The 22,487-nt window shown below is 40.7% G+C and overlaps 1 protein-coding gene across 2 annotated transcripts in view; it reads right to left on the minus strand.

The window, feature by feature from the left end:
- The window catches only part of sema3h (sema domain, immunoglobulin domain (Ig), short basic domain, secreted, (semaphorin) 3H), a 61,237-nt gene that overhangs the window by 4,074 nt on the left and 34,676 nt on the right, over positions 1 to 22,487 (minus strand). Inside the window, exons 8-16 of one of the 2 annotated variants that reach the window (XM_083920660.1) lie at positions 21,695 to 21,809; positions 7,224 to 7,293; positions 4,566 to 4,710; positions 4,351 to 4,440; positions 3,991 to 4,120; positions 3,738 to 3,826; positions 2,326 to 2,367; positions 1,464 to 1,618; positions 950 to 1,011 (exon numbers count right to left, since the gene is read on the minus strand). In XM_083920660.1, the coding sequence (XP_083776786.1) occupies positions 950 to 1,011; positions 1,464 to 1,618; positions 2,326 to 2,367; positions 3,738 to 3,826; positions 3,991 to 4,120; positions 4,351 to 4,440; positions 4,566 to 4,710; positions 7,224 to 7,293; positions 21,695 to 21,809 (898 nt within the window). Of the gene's footprint in view, positions 1 to 949; positions 1,012 to 1,463; positions 1,622 to 2,325; positions 2,368 to 3,737; positions 3,827 to 3,990; positions 4,121 to 4,350; positions 4,441 to 4,565; positions 4,711 to 7,223; positions 7,294 to 21,694; positions 21,810 to 22,487 lie in introns of both variants that reach the window. The other variant, XM_083920659.1, reaches the window with a different exon arrangement.

Genomic DNA, 22,487 nt, shown 5'->3' on the forward strand with positions numbered 1-22,487 from the left:
GAATGACATAGAGGAAAAGATGCGTTTTTTTGTACAGTCACTGATTTTATATTTTTTCCTATTTACAAATTACATTTACTTTTTCATTTATTTTCAGTGCGATGATCACACCGGCTGTGACGACAAATCTGGCCAAGGGCCGCAAAGTGGTGGAGCAATGGCCCCAGCCCTGCTTTCTACGCCTCTACTTCAGGCATCCTTGTTCGGACCACACCCATTTTCAAACTCAGCCTTCATTTTCTCAACTGCTCACCTGTAACGTTTTTGTGAGTGTAACACGGTCGCGGCACAAAATCTGTCTGCAGATAGACATAAACACCTGACAAGCTCCACCCCCTGATTTTCCTGTCATATGCAGTGCCTTGAACAAATGCCACTTCAAGCACTGTTCGACCCCTTGGATTTACTATTTCACTAGCGCTACTACTTGACAGCTTTTTATCTGTACTATATGTACTCTCGCTCTCCAGAGTATTCCAAAAAATTTTCTACTGAGGAGATGGAGTAAGCTGCTAGTGTTAGCATCACTTGTAACAGCAGTGGCTATGTCATACATTTTAAAAAACAAAAAACTTTCAACAGCAGACCGAACAGCAGACAGCTCCTCTCTTTCGGTCTTTCTTTCTTCTTCCTCTATTTCTTTGTTCTGTTAATGAATTGGCAGTAAGCTACGGAGCCTCTACCAGCTATAACCATACCCAGCATGCCATAGTGTTACAAATTGTTGATGTGTCACAAATTGTGTAACCTTAAAGAGTTGGGTTTTTAATTGTTGTAAGAAAGTTAGAACCATGACTGTAGCGCTCTTTGAAGCTACGCACCGGAGTGGTGGTATTTGTAAAATTCACATTATACAGGAAATGAAGACAAGTATACCAGATGCCGCCTAGCACTACATCAGTAAGTATTGGTGAATGAATCAACACTTTAGAGTCAATGAGCTCCTTACCTCCCTGTCTGACACACTGAGTTAGTGGATCCTCATTCTCCCCTAAGTGACGAGCATTCCTTCTGTAAAGAAAAAGACACAAAATACTGTAAACAAAGAATTAAAGCCTGCTAATCTCTCAAGACGCTGCAATTTCCACCCGAGAATCTGGAAGTGATTGACTTAACAAACAGTACACTTCAATAATAAGTTTTAATCCACTAACGAGCTCAGGAAATATCAACCTCTTACAATATTAGAGTTTATGTGTGCAAAGTGAAAATTTTGACTGATTGTGATGGTGCGTCATCACAAACATCAAAACTTTGCAATGGAAAAGTGTTGAGCGAGTGGAAAAAAATGCTTAATTAAAAGTTAATCAGAAAGATTTGAGTTCAGATGTAATTTGAGCCAAACCATAAACAAATGTGCTCTAAATCTAAATCGAAGATTAAATTCAATTCCATGTATTTGCTCTTTGCTATTCAGACTTTAGTGAAGATATGCAACATTGGATAAACAGATCTGACTCTACCTGCGTACGGTGGGCATGTAGGGGCTACAGGCGTGTCCGTCCCAAGTGCAGTAGGGATCTCTGGCCAGGCAGCACTCAGCACAGGCCTGACCATACAGCTCACACTGGTACAAGGCCAGCTGGGACACACCCTCCCTGGAGCCCACAAACAACCACTGCTGGAGGAGGAGGAAAGGAGGAGAGGGGTGAGGAAATATAGAAATAGAGGGGGAGGAGGGAGGCAGAGTGAAGGATGGTTGAGGATAAGGGAGGGAGGAATGAAAGAAGCGTAATAAATAAAGAGAAGCCAAGAGAGAAAGAGGGCATTCAGTTTGCTCCTGTATAACAGAGAGAGGCATTGAATCAACAGCTACACCACATACACTCCTCACTCCCTGAGTCACACATCCAACTCACACTGTAACAATGTCAGTGTGTGGTGACGGGGCGTATGTGTGTGTGTTACTGTGTGTGTGTCAGAGCGAGAGAAACGTGGTGATGCTGCTTTTTATAATCTCAATGTGTGTATGTGTGTGTGTGTGTGTGTGTGTGTGTGTGTGTGTGTGTGTGTGTGTGCAAAAGCTTTAGATTTTCATTTCATGAAAACCTAGACTATTTTAATAATGCAAGATGTATTTCTCTCTCTCTATGTGTGTGTGTGTGTCTGTGTGTCATCTCTTCATTACTGCACTGACAGAGGTAGGGTAACCATAGCAACTGGTGATAAAGCTGTCCTTGGAGACACAAGGTGGAGAGATGAGTGATAAGTGTGATGCTGTGCATATTTGTGTGTGTGCTCGTCTGTGTGTGTGTGTGTGTGTGTGTGTGAGTGTTTAAGAGAGTTTGGAAGTTTGAAAGTGAGTTTCTGTTTCTCATCTGTTACCTTTTTCTTTGAGAGCGTCATGGCTGTCACAGGTGATTTGTGCTATGAGGAAGAGAGAAGAGAAATCGAGTTTGAATTGAGGCAAACAATAAAAAAGCTGTCACAGACAGACAGACAGACAGAGAGACAGAGAGACAGAGAGACAGATAGATAGACAGATAGATAGATAGATAGATAGATAGATAGATAGATAGATAGATAGATAGATAGATAGATAGATAGATAGATAGACAGATAAATAGATAGATAGATAGATGGATGGATAGATAGATAGATAGATGGATGGATAGATAGATAGATAGATAGATAGATAGATAGATAGATAGATAGCTAGACAGATAGATAGATAGATAGATAGATAGATAGATAGATAGATAGATAGATAGATAGACAGATAGATAGATAGACAGATAGATAGATAGATAGATAGATAGATAGATAGATAGATAGATAGATAGATAGATAGATAGATAGATAGATAGATAGATAGATAGATAGATAGATAGATAGATAGATAGATAGATAAAACCCTCTCTTAAAAGAAAGAGAGGGTCAACTAACAGTAAATTCATTTCTATGGAAAAATGAAGGAATTTGTCTGAAAATATTTGGGTGTGGCTGCAAACTGCAATCATTTTGAACAGTTTTGTATAACGTAGAGAAACACAACTGGTAATCATTCATATCACTTTAAAAGGGTTTCACAAAGCACATCATTTTACAATAGAGAGCAGAAAAGAAACTTTGCCCAGAGAAAGAAATCTCAACCACATCAGTCAAGAATCAATACAGCTTTTCTTAAACATGAGCCTCCATTGGAATTAATATTGAGCTGAACTGTAAATATTGCAAACTGTGGTTGCAGGAAAAAAAAAAAAAACATCTTTTACAGCCTAACATGATACTTATGTGCAGCTGTAGATTGTTACGCTTAATGTGCTTGAGTCTACGTCCAACCTTTTAAATAAAAGCCCCTGCTACATTTCAAGTGTAATGACATATGGTATATGTATGTTGCTTTATGGCTGGGAAAACACAATAAACAGTATATTGGGAGTTTTGGTTGTGCTAGATTAAGCTGTTTCCTCTGAGTACTCACATATAAAGGAGCATACCCATGTTCTTGCTTGTTAATCCTCTTTATGGATAGCTGATTCATCCCAGTAAACATCATGTTTGCATTTATTTTGTCACATGGCCATGCAGTCTTAAATGCAGACAGTAACAGTCCGCTGGACTTTAGATTAACTTTGTTGGATTAAGTTTGAAGAGTCTGGTGTTTGTTTTTCATAACACAATAAAGTCGATGGACACCAATGGCTGCATGAAAGGCAGCAATATTAAAAAACTAAATTTGTCGAATGACAAGCTCTCGTGTCGAGTTTATAATAATTACTATTAGATTGCTGTACCTGAAAGACCTGCAGCTGCTCCAGAGTGACCTCCTGACTCTGACCGTGCTCTCTGGGCAGATGGATGGCCTTCAGCACGAGGCCTGAGTCTGCAGTACGAAAAAAAAAACCATGTTGTTTGTGAAGCAACAAATTGGTTGTGGTTAAAACGCCAAGCACACAATCACAAGATGAAATGTTACAAAAAACAGTGCGTGTCCAGCACACACGAACATATAAACTCTCTGACACACTCGCAGAGCACAAACTGTACCTGTGCCGATGAACAGGACGTCGTAGGTGCCGTCCACAGCCTCCACTCTGTCCACCAGCAGTTTGCTGAACTTGTAGTGAACGCCCACTCTGACCAGGAGGGGGCGCTCTCCCAGCGGCAGCACATTTTCCTAATACAACAATTAAGGGTTTTGAATTTTAAAGTCAGAAAATACAATACATTACAAACAATGTGATTCATTGTTAAATCCTGTTCATCAGTGTTGGACTGTTGGCGGATTTCATTTCTTAATCTCACTGAAGAATTGGGACAAAAACAAAGGGGAGAGTATGCTTGAGCCTAAAACAGTCTCATTAAATTAGATCAGTGTGATTTAAAAAAGTGAAATATCAGCTGAACCTGTAGCAGCGGGTGAGTTCTGCTGAAGAAAATGACGTCGTCAGGATACTCTCTGGTTGAGCTGTAACTTCCATACGTGCTGCTGGGACACTGAGACAGAAACGAAGACATAGAGGAAGAGAAAAGAATAAGAATGTTTGGAAGACATTTGAATCGATATGTGTGTTGCAAGACAACTTAAAAACAGTTGCCTGAAGGGGTTTCCACCAACTTACAGTCCCTGGTCGGGGGTAGGGCACCTTGCCTGTAAATTCTGCCCACTTATACTGAGGTCCCTCTTTGTGAAGGAAGTTTCCCTTGAAAGCCCGAACCACGTCTTCCATTCGGTAAACGCACACGGCTGAACCATTCAGTATATCACTGCGGGCGGACATGAAATAAAGCAGGACTGTCATTTATCACAGTCATATAATCTTTCCATTCATCATTCTTCCAGAGCACATGAATAAACCGAGCATGTCTTTGATCAATGCACTTGATGAGTCGCAATGGTCTTAAAGTAGTACATTGAATAAGAAAGTGATGAAGAGCCGTGAGTCATTGTGGCGGTTCAGCTTGAATGCATCAACTCAGTGAAACTAGTCCAACCCAACCCCTGGATAAATGTGCTGCTTACAGCACACCAGTCCCCACCACAACATATCCCATCCACTGCATTTAAGATCATGGTTAAGATCTTGGCCAAGTGTCTCTGAGTTACATATTCCAGTTGAGTTTGACGAGCAGAGCTGCTGTGTTGAGAGGCATCAGGGTGGTTTCCCTCTGCTCAATTGCTGACACAAACAGTTTGTTTAGTCTCTCTTTTCTCTGAGATCACACTGAGGACATCTGAGCTACACGGGTCAGAACCCCTGTTGCTGTAATGGATATTAGTGCCTTTGCTGAGTTTGTATGGAAAACACAATTTTCAAATATGCAAATTTAGATAAAAACAACACTGAGATGCCTATGTCTCACAAGTTTTCTAGTATTCAAGTAGAATTGACTAGGGAAATTAAGAAACAAAACAATGTATCCACCCCCTCCAACTAATCAGGAAACTATGAACTCCTGCAGCGAGATGCAATAGTTATTCTAATTTATCACTGGTGTGTATGAAATGAATGTATTCTCATCAAGTTAGTGGCTGAAGTTAGTTCAGGCACCAAAAAAACGGGCAAAAGATAAGAAAAAAGGTGGTGGTTTAGTTAAGTGCTTCTTGCACACGAACACCAGCTCCCCCAGGTAAAAGTCCTGTCCAACACTCCTCAGGCAGATTATATACTTATAATTTACAATTTCAATTATATCACCTGATTTTCTTCTTTGCTCCGGACATAATTCACTGCAGTATATTTATGGATTACACAAGAATTTCAGTGCATTACTTTTCATAGGTTTACGTATGAAAAGTGATTGAGGACAGTTTGAGATAGCAAGTGTGACGGGCGAGAATCCAAATGTGGACAGAAAGAGTTCAAGAGTTTAGCTGCTAAATTCTTAGTGCAGTGTACTTTAAATTACTCACATTTTGTAATTATTTGACAAGTTACGTCTGAAATCTTGGATGAAATGCCCAAACAAGCAAGTAAATGAATTTATGTAATATGAATGAATTAAACTGAGAAATGATCACATGAAAAACAAAATGATAGAGGCAGTTAACAGAGGGACAGATCCACGGCCTCACAGTCCAGACTTCATCACAGGGGACAAAAACCTCAGTGTGTGCCTCGATGTGTGAACCAGAGAGTGGTTTCCATTCAGAGGGAATGACCTCTCTACACCCTGCAGTTTTGCGGTTAGGACCCCACCCTGGGTGATGCTTTGGATTTCTGTCCGTTCCCCGCTGAGATTCCAGACACTTTCCGAAACCCAGAAACGGACCAACTCCCTGCTCTGCCATGCCAAATGTCGTCATACCTCTGCTGCTACTGTTGAGCTCTGGCGTCCGCCTCAGAAACTGGGCTATTCTCAAAGCATGCGGTGTTGTTCGTTAGTTAGTGGAGGAAATGAGAAACGCCAGGCTTTATTTGTTTCAATCATTACATCACATTTGTTCTCACTTTGAACTCCCCTAATTACAATGAAAAAAAAATTAATTCTGTATATACCGTATATTGCAATTGTTCCCCTGTTATCTGTAATTCAGAGCGCGAGTGAGCCTCTCTTTTTTGAGAAGGAGCAGAAAATGTCTTTCTCTTCCTCTCTGTTTCTTAACAACATCAAACTAACAGAAAACATAGTCGAATCAAATCCGTTTCAATGCATCTTCATATTTTCCATGTTTTTTTCATTAAAGTTGAGTTAATAGAGTTGCACAGCCTGATGTTGTTCTGGTTTGACCGTGTATTTCTTGTGTCTTCAGGGTTTTCTCTTCATGTTTTTTTTTTCTCAAGATCTAAAAGTTTCCTGCCAAGAGAGAAACTCTGATTAAAAGGAAAATAAATGGAGAAAAATAGCTATTCCAATGGCTAGAAGGACACAGGTCATAGCTACACAAGTTTCTGTGACGCACTGCGGCATTTACACAACTGAAGCTGGAACACAACGCTTAAATTTCATCTAGAAGTCAAAGACATCACAGTGTGCCTTTAAATGAGAGCTTTTGATTGAAGATGTAAGAAGCAATAGTACAACAAACTTACAGAGAGAGAGAGAGAGAGAGAGAGAGAGAGAGAGAGAGAGAGAGAGAGAGAGAGAGAGAGAGAGAGAGAGAGAGAGAGAGAGAGAGAGAGAGAGTGGAAACTTGGAAATTTTAGACACTCCCAGTGTCTCCAACCCATCATCATACTGGCACTTACAAGTCTTTAACAAGGGTGCACAGATTACCAAGTGCCATTTAAAGGTACATTGGTTTATTTACTTGTTTTCTGCTTTACAGCGGTACATACCTAGAGGTTGTAAACAGGCCGTAGATGAGAGGATTCTTCTTGTCTTTCGCCTGGAGAATAAAGATGTCTTCTGCATTTAGGGAACAAGGAAAGGAGGGAGAGATCAGGAAAAGGAGGGGGAGAAGAAAAAGGAGTGAACCTGTGTCTGAAATACTGGAGAAGTCTTGATTAGTGTTGCACATGCATGGGTGTTTGTGTGGCTCTATCAGTCTGACTGTGTGACTAATAGCATCGGGCATGCTGGCAGCATGGCTGACTGGCTGCTTGTAATGAATCTGTAGCCATTAATAACCAGCCTCAGTGGGAGATGTGAGCGCTGAGCCCACCACAGGAGAACAACACCTGCTGTCACACACACTAACGCACCACGCCTCAGCCTTCGCTCGTCATTTCAAACACAGAGCATCACAACGTTTGATACGTTTTTCTCACTGTGACTGCGGCCCCTCACACAGCACAGTCAGGTGGAGTGTGAAGTTTTGCTCTCTCCATCTGTCGCTCTTTAAAACCTGATGTCTCAGACACCAGCGGCATTATGGATTCTTAAATGGTGTTCTAGCATTTGAAAAATGACATTGATTGGCTCCTTGGCAATGTTTATTCTTATATAATATATAAGGATATATAGAGAATAAGATTTAAAGAGATGATGAATCTTTGCATTGCATCTTTGATCAATGGCACTAATTAAAAATGTATGCACTAACTTGGCACAATAGCAACACTCTGGACAGTGGGGGTCATAATCAATCAGCGGTTAAAAATAAACACACTATAAAACATTCATCACACAAAGTTTAATTAAAGGTATCCTGCAGAGTTTTTCACCACTAGTGGCATAATGGAATAAAGTTTTGATGAATGTGTCCACATTTGATTTGTATCTTGTAACTTATCAACGTCAATGCAAATCCATCAACATTAAACAGTTCAGAATGAATTGTGGTAGAATTAGAAAAAGCAAACAGACATTATGATTATTGATGTTCAATTGATAAAGGAGTTTAAACTCTCACTGGGATAAAGGCTATCTATATGTGCAGTACACAATAATCTTTGGGTTGCGTTTGTTTGCTTATAGAGATATACACCATCCTGGCCAATCAAACTACAGCAAAAAAGGAACGTCTCCCAGCATTTAGTATGATTTCATTATAAAGTTATATAGAGTTCTACTCCCAACTCTGACTGACTTCAATTCAATTCAATTCAATTCAATTCAATTCAATTCAATTCAATTTTGTTTATAGTGCCAAATCATAACAAAAGTTATCTCAGGACACTTTACAAACTAGGTAAAGACCACACTCTATGACTTATTTATGATAAACATAGACCCAACAATTCCCCCGTAGAGTACGGTGGCAACGAAAACCTTCCCTATTACAGGCAGGAACGTCAGACAGACCCAGCTCTGTGGAGGACGGTCATCTGTCTAGCATCCCTAAATGTGGGTAACACATACGGCTCCTTTAAATCAGGGGTCGGCAACCTTTTTGATATAAAGTGACATTTTTACAGTTTCTTTTAAATCAGTGTCCGAGGGGAAAAAGTAGTGATATTCAAACGAAGCTTCATGAAGCTAAATTAAGTATTTTCTTAATTATTGAGTCCACTAGATGGCACGCACTGTTCAACAAAGGGTTGAAAACACAACAAATTACCAGCCGTTGGGCCATTTTGCTTTCAACTAAGAGCTTCATAAAATAAAGAAAATGCTTCATGAAGCTTCACAAGGATCAAGTCAGTCAAACTACAGTAGATAACAGGCAGTGCACCAGCCAATCGATGTGAAAAAGGTAATTTGGCATGTGATTGAGAAAGCCCTACATGATTCCCCCAAAAACTTCTTGCACACTTGTTGCCACTATATACATGCAGCGAGGGAGAGGGTTAATCCCATTTTCAGAGTTTTTGTCCCTGTATTTCCACTGTTGCTCTTCGTTAATATTACATGTCTGCTTTCACAGCACAGACAAGGACTTGATATTCACTGTATTTAAATCACAGTTTGTTCCTTTTGCTTCACACATTTCTCTCAGGTAAGAGTTGGGAGTGTTTTCATCCTCATATATCAACGTAGGAGAACAGAGGTCTATAAATTACTTGACTTGGCTTCTAGGATGTGGGGCAAATAACTTTAAGAGTTAAACAGCTCAATAAAAAGGTCTTTCCTGCAAAGTGTTCAGGTTGATGTTGAGATACAAAAAGTTTGGCAACCTCTGCAGCAATAAATGTTAAGAAAAAGAAGTTTAAAACAAAATGTGGATGTGCCCTACATATCTCTGCCTCTCCTGTCGTGGTGACGGAGACAGTGAAGCGTATCACTGTCCCCACATTCCTTACGTTCCTGCTGCTTCAGATGGCCTCCATGGAACTACAGCTCTGCAGGAAGTCTAATCTCATAACACACGCACACACACACGCACACACACACGCACACGCACACGCACACGCATACGCATACGCACACAGTGAAAGATTCAGGAGTGCACATGCATGAAACAAAAAGAAATAAAAGCATGTATGGCCACATGCATACACCAACACACACACCAAACTGCAGGGGCCAAAGCACATAGTGGACACGCCGATACTGAACGAACACACACACACACACACACACACAGACACACACACACAATCAGCAGGCCCCTCAGGGCAGAGCAGAGAGGAATATGGGTTGTCTGCAGCCTGCAGCGTACACATTGTTCACTCCCTTTTTTTAATCACTCTTTCTTTAGCACTTCTGCTTTCACAGTAAACAATGGATACGTCTGAGTTGTGCAGTTATCTCACTTTACTCAATACCATATTTTACTCCTACTGTACCCCCCCCCCCCCCCCAAAAAGTGCTTTCATTATTCAAAACCTGCATCATCTCTCTACCCCTCTTCTCCTTCTTCTTGTTGACTTAAGAGTTTTTTATGGCAATTTTGCTTTATAACTCTGGATGGTGAAAGCTTTCATCCAAAGCAATGTTTTCAATGTTTTTTTGCAAGGAAGGGATGAGCCAGAGTCAAAAGAAGGGCATCAGAAGATTTACAGTACATCTAAACCTGCAGAGCTGTGTTTTACAGCCACACAGCCAGCCTGGTGGAAGCAATTCCTATAGAGATGAAAGACAGACTCACTTTAAACCTGGTGGAAACATGTCTACCAAGTGATCAGATTGGGGTCTGCTAAAACAAAAAACTGATAAAAATCCATCTGTAAGTGCACCCATATATGCACTCAATCTCTAGTCTTCCAAATCTTATCTATCTGGCCATGTTAAAAGTGTTGATGTTTGTCTACAGGGCACATGTTTGAGTTGCAGAATGGTAACTATACCTTCATGTGCAGAGGTGAAGAACAAGGAAACTAAGTTGCAGTTATATTACTTTAGTTACTTCTAAAATAAAAGAACACTCATTTCCCTCATTTGCAGGCCCAAAAACTTCTAGACACAGGATCAAATTGGGCTGAATTTGGTTAAAAAGTGAAGTGATTTTATTTATGTCTAGGTTACATAAGGCTTAGCAGATGCTCTTATAAAGAGCAACTTAAGACAAAACCATCAAATAAAACCATTCTTGTTATAAGCTGAAGTAACTTCAGTAAAAAAAAAAAGAAGCTTTAATGGATTCTAAAAGTACACAGAAGTGAGTCACAGTATCCTGAAATAAGTCTTGTAACTACAAAACCAGAGGGAAGTGATGGAAACAGAGCATTACAGGGAATACCGCAACTCTTTTCTGTTTGCCGCTCTGATGCTCTCTGCTCCTGTCTTGTGCCGACTATTAATGAACGTCTGCTAAACTACTTTTAAACCAGATGCTGGTACAACCTCCTCTAGTCTCGCCCGGTAATTATATTAAGTGATTTATAAAAAAAAAATCTATAAAGATATGGAAAAGCACAGACCATAATTATATGACACATTCAAATATTGAACCGATAACAGAATAACGACTTTTGAATAACAACAACATAAGAACTTGGGCATAGTGGTATTTTGAGCTGGATGCTATTGTAAGTATGCTAACATGCTCAGAATGACAATGCTGCGGTTCTGCAAGTAACGTGTCCCCATCTCAGCATCTTTTCCAAATCAGCACTAAAAACAAAATACTCTTGCTGCTGCGATTCGTCTTCATAATCGATGATGTCGATGGTGAAAGTGCGTCGACATCAATATTTTGGATCTACTGTATGCGTTTTTATAATACACTTTAGAAAAACACATACAGTACTTCATAGAGAGGAGATACAGGTTAAGTGAACATAACGTAGGGCTGTACGGCATGGTCTAAAATTTATATCACGGTATATTTTGAAGCATAGAGGGTATTATATCACCATTCCCCCGCTGGCCAGATCCGTTATGGTTTTGCCCGCGCACATTGTGTGGTTACGTCAGAGCTGCTCTGCAAGTAGAGTCAATATCCATCCAAATCCGTAGCGCAAATTCCTTCTGTCCTACTGTCTATACCGTTTATACCATACACCCCTAACACAACGTTGCTGGTACTGGTTAACAGGCTTGGTACTGAATGACACGAGTATTGAAAGATGTTTTTGAAGAAGTTGATAACAGGAGAAGCCTAACATGAAAAACAAGCTTTTAAAATGACGTAATTTATGCCGATGTGTGGCTCGTTTGGGTTTTGAAAAGTAACGTTATCATGTTGCAGTAACCAGTTGAAATGTACAGTTGTGCATTTTTAATATGTAAACCTTTGTTTACATTTTGTTTTGTGCTGCACTATACAATGACTGATGGTTTTTTTGGAGGAAAATTAGTTGTTTAGATTTATGGGGCGGCAGTAGCACAGTCCATAGGTGACTTGGCTGGGAAAAATAGGGTCGCTGGTTCAAGTCTCGTTGTGGACCATGAATGGAGTGTGGACTGGTGGCTGGAGAGGAGCCAGTTCATCTCCTGGGCGCTGTTGAGCAATGCACCAAACCCCCAACTGCTTGGGACGCCGGTCACTGGCAGCCCCCTCGCTCTAACATGTCTCCTTGCATGAACACTCTGAATTGCATGTGTGTATTTCAGGCCTGTGTGTGTAACATGATTAATAATAAGAGTGAAAAACGTTTTTTTTTTTATTTCCCCGTTGTGGGATAAATAAAGTAATTCTTCTTCTTATCGACCAATTGATAAAATATAGTGCAATCTATAGAAAATACTAATTAATGACAGCCATACACACTACAGCTGAAATTGATGATCATCATTCGTTTTTGTTGCTGCAGTAGGTAAAAAGTTAAGGGATCACCAAAGTGATTACAATTCACCCTGAGTGGGACATGAATGTCTGTACCAAATGGCTTGGTAATCCATTCAATGGTTATAGAAATGTTTCAGTCTGGAACAAAGTGGAACAACTGACTGATTGACAGACTCTGACGACACCGCTATGCATGCTGCAAGGCTAAGAAAATCCCAAAAGAAGTAAAAACCTTTACATCACATGCTTGCAAGGGTAAGAGAAATCTCTATTTACTGTGTATAACGAGGTGTTTTAAAGCCAGGTATAAAAGAGGTCACGTAGCCTGCAAAAGTAAATATACTCTGTAAACTTAATACAAACTTTGGTAAAGCCTGAGGGGAAAAAAATCCCCGCCGTCTGCTTGAGAGTTAGTCAGCGTCTCTCTCTTCTCTGAACCTCACTGTGCATTCAGCTTCACATGAAAACACAGTTAAACTTTGAAAGACGCAGCCAGAACAACACTTTTCCTTCCCAGACTTTGAAGAAGACGTCTCAGTTATTTACAGCTCAGCTTGGCAAAAATTTCACTCTTATCTCTCCGTGACAGATTTAAATCACGCCTGATTTAGTGCCGTTCCACCTCGCTTCTACATCTCCCGTCAGTTTGATTTATGAAACTGTAGGGACTTTATTGTCATTAATCTTTAATGAGGGGAGGGGAAGCAAAACAAACACACACACACACATTCATCACAATCACAATGTTAGAAATGTGAGGTCAGTCGGCTTCTGTCTGCAAAGTTATCTGATCAGGTGAGTCAAGGTGAAATTTCGATCATTTTTCAAGTTGTATTAGATAGGAGTGCAGATTTTAAGTTATAAAACATGTACCCAAACATGTGTACAGCATTTTAATCATGTTAAAGTTACAGGAAACATCTTCATGCCTTTTTTAAAAATCGTTTAACCATATCTTCTTTCTCTTTCACTGTCAGACAGCTGGCCACCATCTTGTGTAACAGTAATCCCTCCTTTCGAGCTGCTTTTCTTTCTCCGAATCTTCTTCTCGCCTTTTTCTTTCTGTCTCTCTATCTTTTCATCAGGTGCTCATCCCTTATCCCTTTCTACTCAAAATCCACCTGGACTTCCCAGGATCCCTCTGGGCGTCTCTCATTGTCTTTGTTTCTCACTTTCGCTGTCCCTCCCAGTCTACCTCCCTCCCTCCCTCCCACTCCCACTATCTCTCCATCCCTCCATCTCCCCGTCCATCTGTCTGTCTGGCCTATTTTCTCTGGAGGATTGTTCTTGTGTCTTCTTCTCTAAACAAAAAGCGGCTGTGTTCCCCTGAGGGAAGATAGTCTTGTCTGGCCCGTAGACCTGCAGCCTCAACCCCTATCTTCCTCCTCTTCTTCCTCCTCCTCTTCTTAATTGTCTTGCCATAGCCCCCCAGGCGAACACCCCTATCCTCCTCATTTTTCTGCCGTTTCCCTTTTTCCCAGCCACCTTGAATGCCAACATCCACCTCTACCCTCCTCCTCTCTGTCGTTCTGACCACACTCCCACACTGTCATTATTTTCTCACCATCGTGTTCGCCAACAATAGCCCCATCTCCATTTTGTCTGGTTCTTTAACCCCCTGAGCTATTGGCCCAGTTCTTTCCGCCACAGCACCTCCCCACCCCCACCCCCTCCACACCAGCCACTGCTGTTACCCCCATCCTGATGTCTCTCTCAATTACAACATTTATGTCCAGACTGAGATATTCATTTGGAAGATGCCTATACTCTTTCAAGGTGGCAATGAAGGACATTTTTCACTTGGTGGCAGATGTCATTGCCTGGATACCTTCTGTCCCATGGAATACTTTTCTTAAAGATAAAATTGATTTGACCAACAAAATTAGAAAAAAACACTATTATATATTAATTTGGAGGACTCGTTAAATTTTATGATGCTCATTAGCGAATGCGCTCTGTGTCCCATTTTAATCACTTTAAAAGATTGTTGTCTCGCCAGCATGACTGTCACATGGCAATTTAACCAATCATTTACAGTTAGTAGGTTATGAGTTTTAAAAAGTCTTATAATCCTCTTTAGTGTAGAAATCTATACCTTCTACATCACCTAAAGAAACCCCACATTTCCTCCACGCCTCCTCCTTGTTGTTTTCTCTTCTCTCCACCTCACTATCCGCTGCATCCTTCCCATTAACCGTATTCCCCTTCTTCCCTCCCGTTCCCCTCTCCTTCCCGTCAGCCCTCACACCCTTTTAGCATAACTTCACCTCACTCACCCCATCTCCATGTCCTTTGAGGAAAAAATGCCTTTTGTCTGGGCTGCAGTGTTTCCTGCTACACACATATGACCTTCCTTCTCTCCGATTCTTCCCTCTGGTTGTATCCTTCTCCTCCTCTTGGTAACATTAACACTGAAAACGGATGTTCTACACCAATGATCAGTGAGGACCTTTCTTACTTTCAGAACGTATCCATGCAGTCTCATACACATTTCTGCACTAATTAGACCGCTTATACTTTATATAGTGGAAATGTGACTTCCTTTGAGTCACTTTGAGGCCACTGTAGCTCAGAGGGAATAGGACACTGGTGGCAGAGGTCAAGCTGTACCAGACACAACGGAGGCGATTTCTGTAATTTCCACTTTAGAAGTCTTAAATAACCTTTAAATACCAGCCTCATCAGTTCTTTTAACATTTCTTTAAAATCATCCTACTTTAGGCCAGGGCTGCTTTGTTCATCATCCACTTTCTTCATTTTTCCTACCCTGAAGCCAAATGTATTTCCAATTATCTTCCTAATCAGCCATTCCTCCTCTTTCTCTCTCCTCCTCCACCTTCACTTTCACAGCAACAAAAACTGATAACAGTTCATACCGCCTTCTTCCATCTTCTTTCCTTTGCCTCTATTTTCCTCGTCTCCTCCTCCATACCCTCCTCCTTTTTTTCTTGTCTTGTGTGGTCACACCTTGTGCTATAACCTCTACCCTCTTCCTACTCCATCTTTTCTCTCTCACCCTCTTTCTATCCCCCCTTGTCTTTCTCCTCTTCTGATAAACTGGGCTTCCATTCAAGTATTTTCACACAAGCTATGATGGATTAGAAAGACTGAATGGAGGCGTCTAAACTTGATTAATTTTCTTCAGTATCACAAAACATGTTTTCATACCCACTTTAAACCGAAAGTGTTTTTGTTGATGAGGGGATTAAGCAGTAAATAGTGGAAAGGCATTTGTCAGGCTAATCTGACAGGACTTGGCGTCCTGGTGCCTCAGTATTACATGTAGCTGCTCTTTCCCCAGTTCATATATGGACTGAGTGTCCCCCCCCCCCCCCCTCATGTGTCCCCCTCCACTCTATTTTTGTTCTAACCTTTTTTAGTCTGGCTCTATTATACAATAAAGGCAAACTGCCCATAAGAAGCTACACTAAACCCAAAGAAAGCGTTGATTGCAGAGTAAAACTGAATGTGAATGTTGTCTATGAAATTTTACAAAAGCCTTACAGTAATTTGCACTGACGAGTGAAATTATCTCAATTTACAGGCAGAATTTATTTGTACATCTAATTTTCAGACTCAAAAATACACCAACTAGCTTTTATGAGATGACTATTTCTTCTATGTTTGTTGTAGCATTTCAAACTAATTTCCAGTTATATTCGCATATGTATTTACAAACTCATTTACGGCTATATTTGCATCCAAACAGCCTGAGGGTAAATATAGCTACTCTATTTAGCTATCTTCTACTGCTCTCTCCATCCTTCCTTCATCCCCACCCCTCCCTCTTTTCTTTCTACGTATTCTACAGACTCAACCTCATTATATGCGTTTGGAAGATGACAGTGCTCATTTTCATCGCCTTCCCTCCCTCCATTTGTCATATTTATCCTTTAAACTAAAAAAATATACTTCATATTATTAATCTCCTTTCTCCCCACCTCTTTCTTATTCAGATGTAAATCTCTCTCATCCTAGACTGCTCCAGTGACGTCCTTCCAAACATAACTACTCTTTCTTTCCTTGAACACTTTTGTTCCTCTCCTTCCATCTACTCCCCTCCAGCATTGGCTGATGATGTAGTGACATGGATATGGGTGCTGTCTTAGTGTATGTCTGGAACACTCAATCTCACACAGAGACAAATATAGATGACGAAAATGCCTGAAAATACCTCAGAAAAAATGCCATGACACTGAGTTCGGCCACAGAGGGCTGTCTGTCTCCAGCTTGAAAAACATATAGCATGACTCTCCACAACAACAACAACTACAACCACAACCACAACAGGGAAAAGAGCAGTAAACAGGAGATAATCCTCTTCCTGTGAGCTGGACCTGTGAGTTGTTTCAGCTTTAATGTGCGGCAGGAGAAACCACTTCCACTCGACTGTTGAGTTTTAAATAATCATGGTTCAATGAGGCTTGACCTATAATTTCACATGATAAGTGACCTCGACAGAATTTGCAGTGAGCCTCGTGAAAGTGAATCTCTACAACTGGATACACAAAAAGAACTGAACAATCCATCATGAACTCAAAGCAATCCTGTGTCATGAGTCAATCCTCAATCTTGAACCAGATGCTCTTTTAAAAACAAAGCCAACTGGGAGGGAGGTGAAGATCTTAAATATGTGAGTCAACAACTGCAAAAATGCACAAAAGGAAAGAGATGTGAATATTAAAAGAGACTGGGGCCTTTTCTGGTCTGACGTCCCTATTGACAGCACAATATTTTTTTAATTTGACTGGCTTCTTCTAAATAGCAATGGCTCATTAGTATTGTAGCGTTAAGACCCAGATATGTAAGTGTTTCAAGTACCCCTTCTCTCAAAAATATGTTTTTCATCTGTTTCGGTCCTCTTAAATGTCTGACACTGGCTATAGTGACTTGTATCTGAGCAAAGTTTGTCACTAGAGAGGTGTTTTCACATTCTTGGAGGAGAGTGAAGGAGGAGATGTCTGCACACTTCTCTGCAATGTGAGTTTCAAACATATGCTGGGCAAGCTTTAGTTGGAACGTCACAAATTGTAAAACCAATTGCTCTCTGATACGTGAAACACTATTCAACACCAGCAAAGAACCCTGAAACCTCCAGCTCAGAGTGGACTGTCAGTACAGAGAGAAAACACACTGACATCATAGCTGGACCCGCACTGGCAGATACAAGCTAACAATCAACAGAAACTAGTAAAAGATGCTGACTACACTTGATCCTCATCTGAGTCTGGGTCTGGGTCTGACTGACACAGGGTTCAGTACGCTGAAACTACAACTTCATTGCAGATCAGTAACATTAGCTCCGTGGGAGGCCAGCCTGGGCTCCATGTCCCTCCTTCCACTTCTAGGGTTCTGTGGATCGGCCATCCGCCTACAAGGCTCCGCAAGATGGACAACCGCCCATGGGGCTTCGCTGCCCTGCTGCCTCCCGCTGCCCTCTGAAGCTCAAACTGAATTTTCTCACTGAGGGAGAAAGGAAGGATCCTCCTCTGAGTTCTTTTTAGTTTTTTTACTTAATGTGGGAGAACCATGTTAAACAAAAAATGTAATCAAAGCAGGGTAGTTATGACATACTTTAGGTTTAGGATGGATTTGACCCACATGGTATGGAATATCATATCATACCACAGCATCACAGCAGACAGAAGGACCAAAACTAGTACACAAATACACACATTGATTAAAAAAACACACGTTCAAGCCATTTAAACACAACTAAATGTTTTCTGTAAATCAGCACCCTCGAATTCTTCAGCAAATGTTACACACACACACACACACACACACACACACACACACACACACACACACACACACACACACACACACACACACACACACACACACACACACACACACACACACACACACACACACACACACACACACACACACACACACCTGGTATTCACTGCTCTGCTGCTATGAGGGCCCCGCACACTGTCAGGGTTTATGGGATTTGTAGTGTTTCTGTGTGGCAGAGCATGGCATAAACACAACACTGACAGCATTCTTAACCTGAAGGGTATAATCTCCTGTATATGGGTTTGTGGTTGTGTGTGTGTGTGTTCTGCTTAAAACTATTCACAAACAAATTTGTATGCACCCTTATCAGATGTGTGAAACATGGCCACAGGCATCTCGGGTAGAAATGTTTTTGCTCCTGACAAGTCAGAACTGTCTTGTGTACACAGGCTGAGGCTCAAGTACGTGTGTAACAGCTCAAAGGCAATCTTAATGCTGCATGATACACAATAGAGGAGAGATTTGCATGCGTGTATAAGAAGTCACCGTAGTCAAGTATTGACACGAAAGTTGCCTGAATCAGTCTTTTCCTTGCACCAAAGGAGAAACAACTTTTGTTTCTATAGTAGAAACCCAGTTTGACAGTGAGTTTCTTTTGTAAGACACTCAATATGTCTTACAAAAGAAACTCACAAGACAGTTTTTCATCCAAGTTAGTAATTGTAGACTGAAGCTCGTTCAATCACTTTCTCATTTTGTGTAACAATCTGACAAACATTATCTGTTCCCTGATTTTTGAAAAGTACATAATTTTAGTTTTGTCAGAATCGAGCAAGTCTTAATTGATTAAGATTACTCTGAATAACAGTGACTTATCTGTGGCACTTGCTAATGATAAAGCAGAACAATACGAAATTGTGTCATCTGCATACGAGTGAAATTTGGTGTCCCTTACTTTTTGACACAAGACATTTATATAAATAGTAAATAAAAGGACCCAACATCCTGCAACTGATATAACAAAGCTCTTCATGAATTCTTTTTGATATAGATAACGCGCCCTCCAACTTTAGCACAGCCATCACTACGAAAAATATTATCCCAGCCATTATGTATATATCTATCAGGAATGGATTAACCCAGCCATGTCTCAGATAAAACTATAATATCAGCATTGGTTGATTCTGCCCAGATTCTAACCACATCAACACACTTTACACATTCATATGTACAAAAAAAACAATAGCGGACCTATTAAAAAAATCAGCAGGTGTTTGTAGTGATATCACATCAGGCACAGGACCTGGGTTAGGCTACACATTACCTGACATCAGCAACATCAACATAATAAGACATGTCAACATGTGCGTTTAATAAGAATGCTTCTTGATTTTCTTAGAGTCAACACTCATAGTTATTGTCAGAGAGCTGATTGATGATGTTTAAAAGATGTTTAAAGTTTTTGTGTTCTGAAACCAGGCTCAAGCCAGACATCCAGCGACCTTGATTGCGGACACAGTTCTGTGCATAGGGACTCCATCTCTGTATAAACTCTTTCCAGCACCAGTCTGAATTGATCAAAATTGCCTCTATTTTCTGCAAAGCACTAGGACCAGGAGGGATAATATTGTTAAAAATAAGGGAGCGTTTTCTGTTAGTAACCTTTGATCGTGATGACATGTTAAGTGTATCAATTGTAAACTATTACAGTCACTTAATGGCATCTCCTGATTAATTCTATAATCTGAGAATGTAGTCAGACAGAGCAAAGCCAGGACGGCATGACTAACACTTTGTATAAAGGAGTTGGCATAGATACAGATCAGGATGGATGGACAGATGGTTCTGTGAAGCCCCAGTGGCCTAATAACAATAATAATAGTAAGGCACTGGCCTCCTAAGCCAGGGATTTGTTGTTCGAGTCCGATTAGCAATGGTCGACAGCAGAGTGGCGCAGCGGAAGCGTGCTGGGCCCATAACCCAGAGGTCGATGGATCGAAACCATCCTCTGCTATCTATTATGCAAAGATGTACAGAAGACTTCCACCTCCATGGCTTGACAACAATAACCTCACAGAAAAGAGAGGCGTCCCTGCAGCCCAGAGGGAGAAGAATTAAGACATGATTAGAGGCTGTCCATTCATCTTGTTACAGAGAAAAATACTGCATTCAGGAAAGAAATTCTACATACACCTGCTTTTCTAACCAAAATGTCTGTAAAGGTTGAGTCCATGAATGTTGGTAACATCCAAAGGAGTAGAGATCTTCAGATGCTCGATGATCTTTGGTTTGTAAAAGTGAATCTGTTTGGGTCTTTATCAGCAGCACTGACATGAACAAAGTAGTCTTGCGTTGGCAGACCTATCTTCACAACACTGTGTCAACACTCGAATAAGGTCTGGCGTGGGAGACATGTCGGGTGTCAGGCCATATTCAAGCACTGTACATGCAGTAAACCAGACTACATATAGAGCAGCCTCCTAGAGCAACCAGCTGTGATACCATCTTGATGAGAATCTTAAAGCTTGTGACCCACGGTGTTGTGGGAAAACCTGAAAGCTTCAGCGCCCTGTTTGTTGTTTTGTGCCATAAAGTGATAAAGCAACAACATTTAATTTGGTGGTGCATTCAGCACTTCTTTTGTAAAATGGATGAGCTAAACTAACATTCTTCAGTGGCTGCATTATTGATATTTCTGCATGTGACCCTCAGTAACTCCATCTGAGCCAGCTTTATCAAAGTGGTCAATAAAGAGCAGAGTAATTTTTATGAGTAATGGAAGTTTGGTGAACACGCACTTGAAGACGCCTGTGTGGGTGTGCAGAGCCTTTCAAATGTTACACAACACTGAAGGCAGGTGACTGCCCTTCACACATAAATAGTATTGTGTTCATCAGGACTGAAAATCAGAGAGCGAATTAGGATGTCATCCTCCATTCGCTCTTAAATGCACATAAAAGACTCATGCCTACATAGCCTCCTGAGGACACACACACACACACACACACACACACACACACACACACACACACACACACACACACACACACACACACACACACACACACACACACACACACACACACACACACGGAGGACACTGGCGCGAATCCTCGATAATGAATAAACCCACAGCAACTGACTGTTGAGGCCAGTTTCCGTGGTTACCAAGGCTGAGGCACGAAGACGAACCCAAGGTGACCGACAGTGATGTCGATCACCGTGGTAACGGTGGAGCCATGCTGAAGCTGTGGTCGAGCACTTCTAAATTTCTGCGAACTCTCCTTCCTCATTTCAAAATATTTTAGCACGAAGTTCCAACTCTTTGTGTATCGAGCCCATAAACACAAACACGCATACTGGCTGAGGATCTGAACTCATTCCTCGAGTATGAAGCATGCAGAGGCAGAGCTCCAGCTGTCAGTGTGACCAGTGGTTAAGACCTGTCCGATGTGATTTGCCTTAATGTGCATGTAATGTGCTTGTCACTTGATGTCAGTTTGTACTCACGCAGCTGGTCGAAGTGTGTCTGTAGGCCGTCCGGCCCTGGGACTGAACACACCATGCGAGCCTTCTGGAAAGTGCTCCACTTATTGACTAAACTCCTCTGGCCTCCGATGTCATTCTACACACACAGAACAAAACAGTATTTTAATAGTAAAAATATATAAAATGAATACAAATATTTCTACTGTTCGTCTACTTTAGGTCAATCATCACTCTTTTTTTATTCTCACTAACACAATCTGCAAGAACAGGGATATCACAGGTTTGTTTTTTAATCTCTAAAAGTATTTTATGTGGAAGTTAGAAAGGATAGTCATCTTGATGAAGCTAATTGGGATACAAATAAAGATTAAAGCATATAAGGCCTATTACAAAATTCTAACCTCATCTAATTTTCAATGATTCAAACTATAAATTATGTTTATTTTACAGACTTCGCAACTGAGATGCCCTTCCAAATACATAACTGTGAAATTCCACTTATGATTTCACATGCAAAGCTTTTTTAATGAAAGTCTGCAGTGAAATGTGATGATGGTGATTATTTTCATTATCGATTAATCTGCCGATTATTTTGTCAATTAACTGATTGGATGTTTGCTCAGTGAAACATCAGAAAAGATTAAGAAAGTAACATCAGAATTTCCCATAGCCTAAAGTTATGTCTTCAAATTGCTTTTTTTGTTCAGGCAACAGCCCAAAACTCAAAAATATTCAATTTAATATAATGTAAAGGCGGCAAAACCTCATCATTGGAGAAACTAGAACCATCAATATCCAAACAGTTGTAGATTAA

The sequence above is a fragment of the Echiichthys vipera genome (assembly GCF_963691815.1).
Source record: "Echiichthys vipera genome assembly, chromosome: 9".
Lineage (NCBI taxonomy): Eukaryota > Metazoa > Chordata > Actinopteri > Perciformes > Trachinidae > Echiichthys > Echiichthys vipera.